This window comes from Plectropomus leopardus, chromosome 12, assembly GCF_008729295.1.
Source record: "Plectropomus leopardus isolate mb chromosome 12, YSFRI_Pleo_2.0, whole genome shotgun sequence".
Lineage (NCBI taxonomy): Eukaryota > Metazoa > Chordata > Actinopteri > Perciformes > Serranidae > Plectropomus > Plectropomus leopardus.
The window spans coordinates 27,852,295-27,868,500 of record NC_056474.1 but is presented as its reverse complement, the minus strand read 5'-3'; the positions used below and the strand labels follow the sequence as shown (position 1 = coordinate 27,868,500).

The window sequence follows — 16,206 nt, the reverse complement described above, 5'->3', positions numbered from 1 at the left end:
AACCAAGACGACTGCCTGGTCTACTTTCCAGGGGACAACTTGAAGCATCCAGACTTCAAGGCTTCAAACTGCCCGTCTGGGTTCTGATGCCGTGATTAAAAGATTTGACGGACAAGGCTTTTGGTGCCGTTGCGAAGAGTCACATGGAAACTGGTAAGGACTTTTCAACAAATCGTAACTAATGGAAACTTTTGGGCTTTTCAAACTCAATTTGTCTGGAAATGCACCCTTGGCAGACTCATTGAAGAGGAAAACTTTTGATGCTTCTTTTTTATCGACCCTCTTCGGTGACCTCACAAATCCAAAGTGACTACCTCAGATCATGCATATGATAATACCTTTCTTAATGACATTGTCTTGTGGACCTCTGGGGAATCCCAAACTCTATGAATTCATCTTCTCAGGATGCCAACCATGACTGAGGACTGGGAGCATGTTTAATGATCTCATGCCTCTGCAGTGACCTCTGGTGACACTTATCACTTCGGAAACCTGGCTGAAACAGAAACAGATACAGGTCAATAGTCTGGCATGATTGGATCTTCTGTCTGGTAGGATGAGACAGCATACTGCAGCAGGCCAGTGGACATAAACTCTAGATCCTCCTACAATGTTCATGGCAAACCACAGGAATTTTAAAAAAGCGTGCGGGGGCAAGGGAGGGTTTAAATGGTGTTAATAACAGAGGAACAAGGTGATGGTTCAAAGGTTCGGGAAAATGGAGCATCCAGAGGCGCAGGACTGTGTCAGATTCCGTATAGGACGAGTACAGCGGCAATGGATACACCTGTCATGTCCATCACTGGTGTTGACAAAAATGATGATGAGTGTGAGGAGTCAGAAGAGGACAATGACGAGGAGATTGAAGTTGATTACAGGCAAAACTATTGGGAGGACGAGGATGATGTCTACCAGGAGTTCGAGGAATTGGACTTCGAGTCGCTGCCGGATCGCTCGGACATGCACAGCATTGCCTCGGATGATTCTTTCTATCCCCCAGACAGTTCGGATATGTCCGACTTGTACCGCGTGCCAAGCCCTGACAGTCCCGAGCCTATATCCTTCTTTAAGGCCTGCTGCAACAACAACGCCATCATTGTCAAAATTATGATCAGACAAGGAGTGACCGAAGAGGAAGTGAGAGAAACAGATCGAAATAGAAGAGTAGGTGTCTTGAAATCAGACCACTCTGGCTTTGTTTGCTTTCTTTACAGCTTCCCCGATGGAACCCAAAAGAATCCCAATGTTTTTCAGTTGGAAACCTCAGTTTCGCAAAGGTTTTAATAGGCTACTGTAAATGTAGTCTCATGAGTATTAGTCACAAAGCAATGTATCAGTGTTAATGTTTAGCCATATTAAGTATCTTTACTCTAGAATTTAAGGTTTCTGGATGTATTTTACTACTTTGCAGAAAGCCTATTGTATCTAATACACTGACTATACATAAGTATCTGATACAGCCCCACTTTAAAACCCCAAACTATCCTTTTAAGCACAGATTCCTTTTAATAGTATCATTTTGATACTAAGATAAAATAATTACCATCTGAAAAAGGTCAATGAAAGCAACCCGTATGCATTTTTTTCCATTGCAAAAATACATTTAAAACTATTAAACACCAAAGCATGGTGTGTAAAATAATCAGCAGTAATGCAATGTCCTTTGAACTCGGTCTCAGCTCTGAGACTAATGTGTATGTGCATCATCAGTGCTACAACAGGGCCAGTGTCGATGATTATGTAAGCCACCCACTGCCCCTGAAAAAGTGTCATTATAACACTTAAGTTCAAATTCAGGTTCAGAACAGTCCTGTAGATGGAAACACACACCTGCAGCTCACAGTCAGGAGCTGTTGTAGCACTGAGGAATTATATATTATCTAAAATCATAATGACAGTGTATATGGGAGCTGCTTTTTTTTCCAGCACGCATATGACTTGTTTTAAACATTTGTGCCTGCAATGTTGACTGGCCACTCAGTCCCATTTTAGCCTTTTAGATTTTCCCCTTTTCACACTGTAAAGTGTGATGTCCACAGTTTACAAGTATCATTCAGAACTCTTGAGATTGTGCAATTGCGAGTTCAGCAAACAAAACTGTAGTCTTTTTTTAAAAAGTTCTGTTTGATGATACATATCCTCCTATGATTCATCACTTTAAGGCCTAATACCTAAGATGTGTTGTGGTCTGCAACACAAAGGCATGATGACGGATGGAAGGCATGTTGACCCTGAGTGAACTTGGCTGTTCTTCTCACTGGCAGGCGCATCAGGTTTTGCGGTCAGGTCAGCTGACCCTGGTGCAGCTCCTGGGCACCAGAGAGCCACTGAGGGTCAAATCCTGAAGGAGGGTTCAGAGCAGTTGGTTAAGCCTCTCATGTGACAGATGGGGAGTGCAAACTGCACAGCGACAGTGTCAAGAAGCAGCTTGCCGTCAGGGCTCAGCTTCTAAAGGGCTCGCTAAGACATTGACCTGAGAACTCAGTAAGAGATACTGCATGCTTGCTGATCTGATAGAGACAGAGAGGGATTGTCCTGGAGTCCTGGAGTCCTCCAACCGTAACGTCTTCCAGGTCATCTTGAAGTGTGTTGACACAGTATATAGGTCATGGAAATAAGCAACGGGTGACAGTTTCTATTGGGATATTAAACTAAACAATAACTTTTCACTGATTCAGAACGCTGCTGAATCAATCCACTTGCTGTTTGTAGTGTGATCCAGTATAAACCTTAATGTTAGAGATTGGTATTTAACTGCAAATTCTGTGTCATTTTTAATATCTGTTGCATTAGAAACCAGGCTGGCAGCAGTAACTTCATCCCAGCTAGCAGGGAACATTCCCACAACACTAGCTAACGTTACCTACAAGTTACAATAATGTTTTAAAGAAAACATTTTAAGCTAATATTCAAAGAACCTTTAAAAACTATTTTTCATGTCAAATAATGTTCCTGTAAATGCTAAGTAATATGTAACGTTTTAACTGCAACATTCTGAGGATGTTTTGGTGATGTTTAGAGGTGACAGATCATAGAATAATCTTTTATAAAGCGTTCACACAATGTTACCTGAGAACAAAGGAAGACCGTTTTCAAAGCAACATTCAAAAAATGTTTTCAGGATGTTTGAGGCCTGAGATCACACATCATTTTTGTGAAATTTTCCATAATGTAAAGAAAAAACATTTTTAACATTTTAATGATGTTTAGAGAGAATGTTTGGCAAACTTTAAGAACATTCTGAGAACTTAAAGAAAACTTGCTGCTGAAAACATTACTAAAACATTGCGTTGTACTATTCTCAGGCTAAAACAAGACATCCCAGCTAGCAATTTATGGTACTAAAATCGTCCTAAGTGTTCACCTACCAACTATAGCTCATAACCCTTGTATAACTGCATACTGTGGCTGTTACATTCCCTTTAAAGCAAAGGGACGATAACACTACAACCAAGAAAGATGAACCCGAGTAGAAGTGGAAATTAAAGTAATTTATTGGTGACCAAACAAAGGGTTCTCAAAATGTGATAGAGGATGGGACCAGGTGGTTGTGCCAAAGAAAATAACTGAATAGAACAAAACTGGGCCTAACTAAACCACTATCTCAGAAAACAAACTAGAAAAAAAAACTTAACTCTCTTCTATAAAGAACAGCTTTCACAAACAAAACAAGGGGGTAGCAACAATCACTTAACCTAGTGTGTCTAAACAAAAATTTCCTAAGTGTGTGAAAAATTTCCAATTTTAAAAATTGTCAGCTTTCCTGACTACGAAAATTCATCTTTCTGCAACCTCACCAATGGTTTGAGTTGCCTTCACTGGACATGATTGCATTTTTTTGTGTTGTTTCAAAATGTGCGTGCAGGTCACATAATGTCATGCCGTTGTGGTCATAATTATTCCAGTTATTAATACAAACTCTTATTTGTTACCCCCCCACCCCCCAAAAAAGCTTGGAAATAATTCCCTTGAATTCACAACTTTGCCATTGTCTCATGTCCCCAATTATCCTCTTGTTCTGTGTTGAAATTAAGTTCTTGCCTTATCCCATAAATATTTAATTCAACCAGCTTTGTAGCTGTCCTTTTTGATGTGCTTTGTTACTCTCCAGAGGTGGGTTGTGGGAAAGGCTTAATTTATTGCTTGTCATACCTCATTTTGAAAGACTGGCACCTTAGCGGGAAATAAAACAGAATGCTGCTAAATTGGTGGGATGAATCAGAATGCAGATTGTGAAACTTTTTGTAATACGACGAAAAAATTGTATCAGTGTTTTTCTCTTTGGAATCCAAAGGCAGAAGGGAAATCTTTACCTAATCTGTCTATTGTAAACGTCCATTTGATTTTGCAGAACAGTTTTCCCCAGTTACATCTCATTTTAACAAGTGATACATTATCTGGATAATGACATGATGATAATGATTCACACACCACCTCACATATGAATCACAAGGTGATCTGCATGCATGTACACTTTAAATTAACATTTATTTCTACATTTCATGAAGGGATTATTCATAATTTTTGAAGTGGGGTTGTATGAGGTTCTTATCCATAGACAGTGTGTTATACAGTAGATGGAGGTTTGCATGCGCCCAGAAGCAGGGGTGCCAACATGGAAACTGAACAGTGATCTGCTGTGGAAGGGGCTGTTGCATATTCTGTTTTAGTCACCTGAAAAAGTCCTACCCAAAAGAATCTCTAACAGTTTAAGTATAATGAGAGTATTTTCACTACTCAACCTTTCCGTCAGACAGCCTGTTCCAACAGTGAAGCCATTAAAAGCTTCAGATCCCCATCTATGCTCCTGTCAAAACCACAAGGTGCCATTGACAAAAACCACAATTTTAACTCTCTGAACACTGTAGCTGCTGGCCGCTTCATTCAGTTAGTTAGTTTGTGATATTATGCTACTTTGTTTTTTTATTTATTTCTAACTTTGGTGTATCTGAACCATCAGTTTTAAATGCCCAAATCACACACTGACACAAACATAACTGATTGAGGCAGCGGTAGACCAGTAGCTCGTGTTCAGTGCTGTTTAATCACTGATTTTCTCAATAGAGTCTGGCACCAGGAGATATAGAGATATAATGGTAAAATTTCCTTCTCAAAAATGGCTGTCTGATGAAAAGGCAGAGCAGTAAAATTATTTTAAACATAGAGTACACATGAATTGATATCTACTGTCTGCAGTACCCTGACTATGGGTAAATACCTCATACAATCCCACTTCAAGAAGTCCAAACTATCCTTTCAAAGGGATCTCTCCTTTCTCTCACCATCCCTTTAAGTTAATAATAATAATAATAAGTAGTTTAGGGGCCGTTTACATGGCAACAGTTCTTGCATGAAATGTTAAATTTTTGTTGTGATTTGGCTTTTTGTTAACACAACAATGGCCTTTTGGGGACCTGAAGACGCAGTTTTGAAATGGCCTTCCAGAGTGTAATATTTGAAAAAGCAACCCTTCTGTCATGTAAACAGCACGTGTGTTCTTCCATGCTGTGTCATTATAAAGTTACAAGGTACAAGGTAGATTTCTTGTCAATTTTTTGTTTAAGGAAAAAATAAATTGAAGTTGATCCTACAAACTTACACCTCCAACTACTTGCCTGGTATGCATACAACAGCGTTGTTCGTTGTTTTTGCGGATCCGTGTACATGGCAGCTGTTTTCACTGTTTCTCACAATGTTATAAAATGAACGCAGATTTTTTTTAAATTCTTCTTCTAGACTTCCATTTTCAGTAGGGCTGTTGTTTGACTGACTGGGCTTATTCTTTTCAGTAATGTTAGACTGAGGCCAGGTCCGCAGTTAAGTTGATGATAAAGTGATACGACTGTCCTTTCAAAGACCTCCACCTCCAAGGTGGATTAGAAAGTGTGCATCACCCTGTCATCCTCAACAATCCCCAAAGATCTAAACAAGGCAAAGACTAATTGCTCAACACAATCTGCATCTATTTTAATTGTGACTTATCTGTGCTTTCTTTAGTCTAGTTCAAACTGCACTGTGGTTAACTCCTAATGATCTTACATGTTGTCACACCACCAGCTGCTTAGATTCTGCATGCATTTTTTAAAATTATCAGTAAGGTTGGTAAAAGTATTTAGTGTCTCAAAAGCTTGAAAATGCACCCCTGTCCCTTTTTTTAAATTTGGATTTTGTGAGCGAATATGAGAGATTCTTTTTTTCATTTAGTCCTAATCCAAACACTAGCTCTGATTTAACAGATATTACCCTTTTAAGTAAGAGCAACCCAGCCAGTAGCAATTTGGACAATTCGGTGCTTGGCAAGCGACCACTACAGTTAGACACCTGTGTTTAGCCAGTTTATTACAGACTCACTATCTGTCTGTTACACACTGTGAAAAACAGCCTTTTACTGTGCTTGTAGGCAGCAGAAGTGATAAACATTATTTCTTTTTTAGATTCACGCGATTTTCTCCTGTGAGGAAACATTGCTATGAAATTATAGATAAGCTTTTCCCATAGCCCCAAGAGACCATTTTGATGTTTTCAAACCACAGACAAAGAGAGAAGAAGAAACTCAATCACTTTTGTTTTTGTGTTTCAGTCCGGTCTGATCGTGGCGTGCTACAATGGCTACGTGGACGTGGTCATCGCTCTCTCTCAGTGCCCATATGTTGATGTCAACTGGCAGGACAATGAAGGCAACACAGCTCTTATCACTGCAGCCCAAGCAGGTAAACACACCTCACGCCTTTAAATGAAAGCATCGCGGGTGCTTGAATTTTTAAAAAGTCCATGTACAGTGAAAGACCAACAGCAGGTGTTTAGACTTACTTAGACCACTGGGCATGGAAAGTACTCATTTTTTAATTAATGTTAGTTTAGTTTCTTGTTCTGACTTGAACAAATTGTCTTTTTTATTTACAAGGTCATTTCAACTTTTTAACAAGATGTTTTTCTCATTATTAGTAGATACCAAATTACTACTTTTTTAACAATGTCACAAAATGGCATGTATGATAAGTATATTGTCATTTAAAAAAGGAAAACCCAATAATGGCTTCAGAGGGGGCAGATTTATTTTTTTTAAACTATGACTGGTTTATGTGTTATGATTAAGTTTTATTCAATGCTAGGGATGATTCATGTATCATATGTACCTACTTATCAATTCTTAGTTCATGGGTGGCTCTAGCTAATCCCATCTGACACTACATTCACACACAATAATTACACAAAATGCGCTGAACAATACCAAAGCAGCTCACAGCCATATCTTTGTACATAAAAACAACCTGCCACATTGATCAGTCATGTTGTGTTATGTATCAGCCGTGCTGTATGATTAATCCATCATGTTATGTTGCTCTGAGCTACAGTGTCTCTAATCATTGGCTGGTGTTATAACAACAAACCAATCATGTTAAAACAAGAAAAGTTAAGTTAAAAGTAATTCGCTGCTGCAAATATTACACTCATTTATCATTATTCGTTACTATTATCAGCATTCAATTAATTTTCTCTCTAATACAGAATTGTGCCAAATGAAAAATTTCATTTGCCATAAAATTCACTCTTGCTTAAGTCAGTACATTGAAATGGTTTACTGCTGAAGCCATATTTAGACTGGCAAGACCAGTAGCTTATAGCTGCTAATGGATGTATATGACATTATTGAGTATATTTGCTGACATAGTGACACTTATTGGAGCTACTGTTATACTGTTACTGTGTTTTATAATCTTGGACAAACATTTCAGAGTTTTTTATTTTATTTTTCCTAGCACCAGCCATCAGTTCTAATATTGTACCCACCAAAATAATTGCCAAGATCTCAACTGAATCGCCCTAAAAATGTTACCACTATATTATGTTGCAGACAAGGGGTACATTGCATATGCATTTTATATGCATTAAGCAGTGGAGACACTGACATTGCACATTTCATCAACACTTGCGTTAACATGTGGTTAGGTTTCAGGACAGAAATTACTTGGTTATAGTTAGGAAAATATCATGTTTTAGCTTAAAATACCTGATTTAGGGGGTACAATCCTGACAGGAAAAGCAGCAATGTCTCGGTCAAATCAAAACAAAACAAACAAAAAAAAAACTGTTTTTGTGCCTATAAAGGTGACGTAAACACAGCAAGGGGTCACTACAGAAAAATAAATAAATAATAAATGAAATGTAAAAAAAAAAAAAAAAGAAAGAAAGAAAAGGTGCCTTAAAAGACGCTAGAAACCATTACTCACTAAATCCCCACAGGTTTTGTTATTTGTCACTCTACGTGTCAACCATTTACCATCTCCTGCACCTCCACCTCCATGATTTCACTTTTAAACGTTAATATGATACGTGTGAACCATGCAAATTTAATATATTTGCATTTTGCAGAAAGGTACGAAGCCAGCATTTTGTAGTAGCGACCTTTCTACAAATCTTTGACCACAACAGTGGTGCTAAAACAGCAGATGAGCAGTCAGATAATTGTAGAGGTTGTGAACTAGCTGTGTTCAGCCAGACTAGTTACCACATTAATTTGAGGTAAAACTGAGCAAGTACAGGCTAACGTTGAACCAGGAGCTTCGTTTGTAAACTGTGAATTATGTTAACGCTCAATCTTTTGGGCGCAGTAATAATTTTAGTGTTTGCCTTTCTTTCTCTTCCAAATAAATTTGTCGAAACTGTTGGTTTGTTTACAACTTGTTTAAATCTTCTGAGCGCTAGTGTTTCTTGACGCAGTCTATTTTTAGTGATTTTGCTGTGTTACGAGATTCTAGTAATTAGTAAATAGACCTGACAACCAGAGCCAAAAAAACCCAGTTGCAAGAAACTTAAGTTTTCCTTTATTCAACTGAGTCTTGTAATGTAATGTAAAGGGGATTTAATGTGCAACAATCCTGTAAATGTCACTTATTGATATGATTTTGCTTTAAATCTTTTCTGATTTAAAAGGAAAAACCTGTGCGAGTGAAGCATAAACTTAAACCAGTCTCATTCACACAGATCAATTTACTATTGAAGCATTGATAAGTTGAAATATCTCTGTCTGACTACCCACCCAGTCAAAGCTAATGGAGTCATCATTGTACCTATTTGCGTGAGACGGAGTCATGACATGCTCACTTTGACAGGGATCCATAAAAAGATTTGAAGAAATGGCAGAGAGCTTATTGAGTTTGACTTTCTCATTTTTCTCCTCCATTTACTGCAAAGTGTAACAATTTAACTATTAGAATTCCAAATCTAGGACTAAAAACCTCTGATGTGACCTGCCACTAATGAATTACATGACCAAACATCGAATATTATCACCACAGATACACACAACTTTGCAGATGTCTCATTTCATCTCATTTCACTACTCTTACTGCATAATTTACAGTGGTAAAAATGTTACTGCAGAGAATTGAGTTTCCAAATTTGGTCTAAAATAAAAGCATAGATTATACTATATTATGGTCCGGTAATTTGGGTCGCAAGAATCACATTTTTTGCTTGCGTTAGAAAGTACCACGGCGAGTCATTTCATAGTGATGCAGCCACATGTATTAGACACGGCGCCTGGACCTCTCATCTGCTAACGATGATGAATGGCTCTCTGTGTCCTGTGATGAATAGCTGCAGACTGCTCTTCATTTTCTGCTTCATTAAAAGAAGTATCGATCCCCTTTTATGACAAAGTACTCTGCGACGCCTCGGGGGGAACAGGTGACCAAGACTGTGAGTCCACAAGGCTGCTGCAGAGTGTGAACACATGAGGAGAAAAAGTTTCCATAAAACCTTTCACTAAAAGTGGAAAGTGTCTAGACATGTACTGGGAATTAAAACTCAGAAGAGAACTCCCAGTATTAACCATCCTCTCCACCGGACTGGTGGAGTTCAACCATGCTTCAGGTTATAGCTCCTTAATGGATTTCTATTGTGTGCTAAAACCTCGGCATTGTAACCACATTTTTTGGTGTTAAAAGAGAATATTACCCTTTAAGAAGAACATTAACTTTAAGAAGAAAACTCTGGGAACTAAAGTCCAAGTCCTCTGCGTATAGGAGAGAATTAAACTGTCCCACATAGTAACACCTGGATACATGAAATATGTTTTATATATGCTTATATATGTTTTGTATATGCTAGAAGTGATAGAAGTGGTGGCTGTAGAAAATTAGACAAGCCAAGTTAAGTTATTGATGAGTGTTGATAAAAACAGAGTGGTAGCTGAAATGTAGAAAAGCAAAAGACAATATGGGAGCTAGCTCTGCTTGTGTAAGCTGGAGAAACTAGCCTGCCGAACACCTGTCTTTGTTTCTCTCCCGGCTGCAGGTCATGCGTTCATCTCCAACTACCTCCTCAACTACTTCCCCGGGATGGACATCGAGAGGAGGAACTGTCATGGTTTCACGGCTCTGATGAAGGCCGCCATGCAGGGCCGGGCTGAGTGCGTCCGGGCTCTCATGCTTTGTGGTAAAGATAACACAACATTTAATTAATGAAGGTCAATGGGCATCTGCTATCGAAATTGACATATTGAATAAAAACCTTATTCTTCTTAATATATTAGATGTATCGAGGTAAATTACAGAGGAGCTTTAGTTACGGATTCTCCGTCGCATTGACGACTTTCATAACTCTTCATGTTTCCAGGGGGAGATTTTCAGGCAAGGGACAGCGGCCGCAAGATGACACCCAGAGAGTGGGCTCTCTTCACTGGTCGATATGAGACAGCCAATCTGATGCAACGGCTGATGTCAAAGCCCTGTGCTGAGCAGTTCTGTGACTCCTTCTCCCTGGAGTGGCCCATGTTGGAGGTTAATGAACTCATCATTGCTTCCACTGTACACACCACATAGTGCTTTAACCATTTGAAGCCTGAGCAAATTGGCTTGTTTTATTTTTCTTTTTACATGGGAAGGAGGCGATTAGCAATGAAGAGAAATGAGAAATGACCCAAAAATGAACAAGAAATTACAAAAAAAACAACTAGAAAATTACTGGAAAATTGGTAAAAAAAAAAAAAAAAAAAATCTAAAAATGCAACATTATTTCAAGTTTTAAATTGTTTTTCCCTAACTTTTCTTTTTTACCCTGAACAATTTCCCATAGCTTCTTTCTTTTCTTTTTTCTTTTTTTCCCCAAGACATTTTTGCCTAGCTTTAAAAAAAAAAATTTTTTCTAAATCTACTAATTTCTTGCGATTCCTGGAACATCTGTAGCAAGTTGTCATTTGCCTTTTTTTCCCCATGTCAAAAAAGTCAAACCAAATTCCTTGGGATTCAAAGGTTAAAATACTTTTTAGAGGCATCTGAAAGCAGCACAAGTAAGTCACGGTGCACCAGGTTTCAAAGGGTTAAATTAATGATTTCTTTAAACTATAACGTTGGATCTTCTTGTGCAGGAGCTGGTGGCCCAGGCCCAAGAACCAAAGTCCTGCTGGAGGCGTTTGTTGAACTTCCTTTCCTGCTGCCCTTATAAGATTTCCATCACTAACAAAGTAAACCCTGTGGATGATGGTGTTCTTGACCACATGGTGCGGGTCACCACCAGTATCTGCAATCCAGTCATCGCCACTGCTTGCCGCACAGTGTGTCCAGGCAGCCCGCCGTGTGTCGGGAAACGCCGTCAGGCCGTACAGGAGATCCTGAGGAGGCAACGGATCTCTGAACTGAAGCGTCTGGGCCCGGACAGACTGAACAACTACAAGAGGTTTTTCCAAAACTCACGAGTCTTGCTTATTCCCAAGGTGAGGGATCGGAGAGCCAGCTTGCAGCCTCAGCTGTTGAACGACGTGGCCACAGTGGCCATCAGACGAGCAAGCCTCCTGCCTCTGCACATGCTGAGGAGGAGCAGCGTGCGGCCGGGCATTGTGGTGCCCAAAGTGAGGCTCTGCAAAGCCCCGGCTCCAAGCTTCTTACCAGAAAAACTCAAACGGAGCAGAAACTGCAACCAGCTCCAGATCCCCAAATGGGACTACAAGATGAAGAGAATAGAGAGGAGGCAGGAAGACGAGAGGCGACGAGCATTACCTCTGATAAAGAGGAGATGAGGGCAAAGGGGAGCACCACTCTACGTTCACTTTATCTCAGAGAGCGAGACATGGCTTGCTGAAAATTCAGAGATCTCCAGTGTGTGTTTTTAGAAAGCCCTGACAATGCAGTGTTACAGGCTGACAGAAATTAACCTCAAGAATCAACTCTGTTGATGTGAAAATATTTATTTTTTGAGATTGCCGACATTGTTGGATTTGTTGCCTTGTTTCTACTCCAGTTCACACGCTTTATTTGTGAGACACAATTTGTGATGCAGTGTGGGAGATTTTTGAACTCAGGAAAAAATAAAAAGTCCACATACAGTATAGAAGCTATATTTGTAATTCCTGCAAGGAATCCGACGACTTAGATTTTTCTGTGTTGACATATTATATAGTAAATTTAGTGACACATGGCAAAAGAACAAAAGAAGATTAAGTGTAAGAGTTACAGTATGCTTTAGCAGAAGGTTCCCAGTTTGGAATATTTGCTTCTGGGCCGCAAAGAAGGAACGTTTAATTAATGTTATAAAATTATCTATTTGTTCTCAAGTAACATTACAACTTTTTCTCTTAAAAGGACTTCATTTGTGTAATACTACATCTTATTTTCATTGAAATATTTTATTTTTGTAATATTCCGATTTTTTAATCCTTAAAATCACATTTTATTTGTGTTTGGCTTTTTTCCTGAAAATACTATGACTTTATTTTCGGAGTGTCAAATGTCTATTAAAATTATGACTTAACTGCGTATTGTGACAACTTATTTTCCTTAAAAATACTCTAATTTGGAAATTATTTTTTCATTAAAATTCCATCTTTTTTCTTTAAATAGATTTTTTTCCTCAAAATTCCAACTTTATTTGTCATTGTACGCCTTTTTTTTTTTTAAAAAAAAATTGTGACTTTGTTTGCATATTATTACAACTTTTCGATCCAAAAGTACTGATTCGTAAGTAATGATTTTTTTCCCCCTCAAAATTAATGACTTTAATAATAATAATCTATTTATAAAATAATAATAATAATAATTATAGGACTTATATGGCACTTTACCATGTACCCAATGGAGCTTTCATGAAATGCAAAAAGAAAAATATAGAATAAAAAGAATACAAAATACTGAAAGATGCTCACATGAAACAGCAGAACAAATACCAAGAACAGAGTACAAAATGAAGAGGGTATGGCAGCTCAGATTTAGGAAAGCAGCGGGAGACAGGTATTGTATGCTTTTTTGAAAAGTTTGGGTTTTTGAGGTGATTTTTTAAATGAGTTGAATGTGTCTAAGTTGTGGATATTTGGAAGGAGGAAGTTTTAGAGGATGGCGGCAGCAATAGCAATGCGGTGCTGGGTCCTGGTGATGGGGGTTCAGGAGGTTGGCATCTGATGTTCTGAGGTGGCGAGTGGGGGAAGGTCTTTGAGGGCTTTTGTAGGTGATGAGAAGGATCATAATGCATTTCCTTGAAAAAGGAAAATCTGTCTGTAGTGTTATCTCAGAATTCTGACAAATGTGGGGGAAAAAATATTTTCTTGTTTTTCTGCATTAACAATAATCTTGGGATTTACATTATTAGCTCATTAATTCAGAAAAATATGAGCAGATTGATTGATCAAGTCAATGCATTATGCTTTTGTACAAAAGAGGGAGAAATGGGGCTTGAAAATGCAGGAGGCTGACAGCCTGTCACATGAATTTTACAGGATAGAAGGAAGGGCTCTGACACGGCCAAATGAAGATTGGTGGCTGGTCTTCAGCAGTAGATTGCCGCAGGGAAGGATCACTGAGCATGCAGGAGGAAGCCAAGAAGCCATTTTACACTGATACATAGTCCAACAGGTATTTGCAAGGGAGAGCTGATGAGCAGTGTTTGACAGCTGAGCTGAGGGGCCAGCTCACATAGGCTTTGTGAGAGCTTTGTGGAGAAGTGGGAGAGGCAGAGCCAAAAATAAACAGCTTAGTGCTAGACTGTGACTTGTTGACTTCCAAAATAATCACACGCAATAGTCCACTGCGACTGTTTGGTACTGTAAGCATCTTCTGCTCTGTGAGAAATGGAGGGTCGCCATTAGTTGTTCCTGCATGAGAACATTTGAATTTTACATTGGAATGGCAATTTAGTGTGTAAATATTCTACTATATGATGTATTACATTCAATACCATCCAGTGGCAACTACCGGGAATTGCAACTTTTTCTTTTTTTTTTTTTTTTTGCTCGTTTACATGCAACATCAACGCAAGGATAAGCCCTGCTCCTTTGTCTTCGACCTGTTCATCTCTTGGACTAATCTGGACTCTGAACCACTCTGGTGAACTATACTTTAGTGGACTTGAGACTGTCAAGGTTTTTTTTTTTTACCTCAATGGATCTCTTTACATTTCTGCCAAAAAACTGAAACTATTACGTCGCAAAACACAAGACAAAGTACTGAGCAACAACTCATTTCTACCAGGTTCAACCATTTTTGATCTGATCTCACATCTTGTTTAGATGATGGAGAGAAAATGCTGGTGAGTGGGATTTAAAAGCATTAATGACTCAACTCGGAGTCACTTCAACAAAATGCATTTCATTGACTTAACTTCATAACTGACTTGAAGCTCTAATGCAAAGGAAAACCATGCCAAAACCACTGACTTGAAAACTGTTGATGGCCTGACAAATACGTCATATAAAGATGGGACTAATCATCATCCCACTGTACAAAAATGAAGCCAAAATCCCAACCATCAGTTGTACGTTTGAGTCCATTTGGGTTGTAATTGTGCTGAAAAATGGGCCTATATATAGAATTTTTTCCAGAAGCCCTGAGGGGCAAGCGAGAATTTTTTTTTTTTTTTTTTGCTGCTGGTCAAAATGCTTTGCTCATGTGTGAAATAGAGTGAACACAAGAAAAAACACTTTTTTTGGGGGGGAAAGAAAAAACTTTTTTGGGGGGGCAAAGAAAAAAAAAAGTTTTTGGGAGAAGTCATTTTGGTCATAGTGGTCACTGTCACTTGCAGCAGTTACAGTGCACTGCGTTTGTCTATAACAAACAGAATAAGCAATTTTGATGCATTTTGATCTTGTCAATATTAATGACTGGTTATTATTCATAGTTATTAATTGTTTGAATTGGAAGATTTGTTTTTTATATATAGTATAAAATTAAATTGATCTACCCATGCAATGAAAACATAAGGGTATTGTTTTGAAATTATAGAATACATTTATTAATCAGAGCACAGGGACGCAGAACAAGCTGAGTGCTAAATATGATTTGAGCCCAAACAGTTGAATGCTCCCCTGCTGGAGACTGCTGGTAACTACTACTGTTGATGTTCGATTTTGCATTTTGCATTTTGAAGATAAAAAATGAGAAAAACAAAAGCAATGTACTGTAACTGCTGCAAATAAAAGTGACCACTATGACCATAAACCTTTTATGTAACACATAGTATGCTGTGTTTAGAGCGCAGAGAGAAATGAGTCCCCCCTGGTGGTGCGCTTCAGCCTCTTGTGGTCAAAATGGGTATTATAAAAAGGTTTCTTGCCCCCACCAAAAAAGATTTCTTTTTCACTCTACTTCACACATGTAGAAAAAAGTTTTCTGGACATAGAAAATGGACCCTGCAGAAAAAAAAATTCTCTCATGCCCCTCAGGGCTTCCGTAGATTATCCACGGGTTCCATAATTGCCTTGTGCATAAATGCCCACATTGGTGGGTTACTTGTGGGCCCAAGATGAGATTCCCAATTTCGGCCCATTAGCGATCTAGGTAGCCCCAGTATTACCCTTTTGGGGCCAACTTGGTAACCCTACTCATGTGGGCAATTGGCAAGGGGCCATTATGGAACCCACGGACAATCACAAATATTTGGAGATTTTAGTTTGACCCATGTACTCCATGTTCTAACTAACATGGAGTAGGCAGGGTTCATAACCTGTATTGTACTTGCCAGCACTTGCCCTTCTAGGCCACTGTAAGTCTCTGGTGCACATGCTGTATGGGCCCCATAATGCAGAAGATCCGGGTAATGTCATACAGTGGAAATGGAACGTTTTTGTCTTCATGTGCAACTTTCATTGGAATAAAACAGAGCGCCGCCTTGAATACTTTATTCAGGTCTCTAAATACAGCCATGGTAGTCCATCTGTCTTTCAGAGTCTGTATGTCACACCATCACTGGGCATATGTGGAAATACTGTGAATCAAACTT

General features: G+C 38.8%; 1 protein-coding gene across 1 annotated transcript; it reads left to right on the top strand.

Annotated features, from left to right (window-relative positions):
• Window positions 1-669: 669 nt before the first annotated feature.
• Window positions 670-12,019, top strand: ankrd33bb (ankyrin repeat domain 33Bb). The gene is made up of 5 exons (XM_042497035.1): window positions 670-1,164; window positions 6,581-6,710; window positions 10,300-10,440; window positions 10,621-10,784; window positions 11,372-12,019. The coding sequence occupies exons 1-5, from the start codon at window positions 670-672 to the stop codon at window positions 12,017-12,019; spliced, it is 1,578 nt and encodes a 525-aa protein (XP_042352969.1).
• The last annotated feature ends 4,187 nt before the right edge of the window (window positions 12,020-16,206 follow it).

What these genes read in the sequence shown, in the direction of transcription:
- ankrd33bb (XM_042497035.1), top strand. Translation starts at nt 670, where the DNA reads ATGGTGTTAATAACAGAGGAACAAGGTGATGGTTCAAAGGTTCGGGAA. An exon ending in TATCACTGCAGCCCAAGCAG is followed by an intron (nt 6,711 to 10,299) that starts GTAAACACACCT and finishes TCCCGGCTGCAG; the next exon opens with GTCATGCGTTCATCTCCAAC. An exon ending in CCGGGCTCTCATGCTTTGTG is followed by an intron (nt 10,441 to 10,620) that starts GTAAAGATAACA and finishes TCATGTTTCCAG; the next exon opens with GGGGAGATTTTCAGGCAAGG.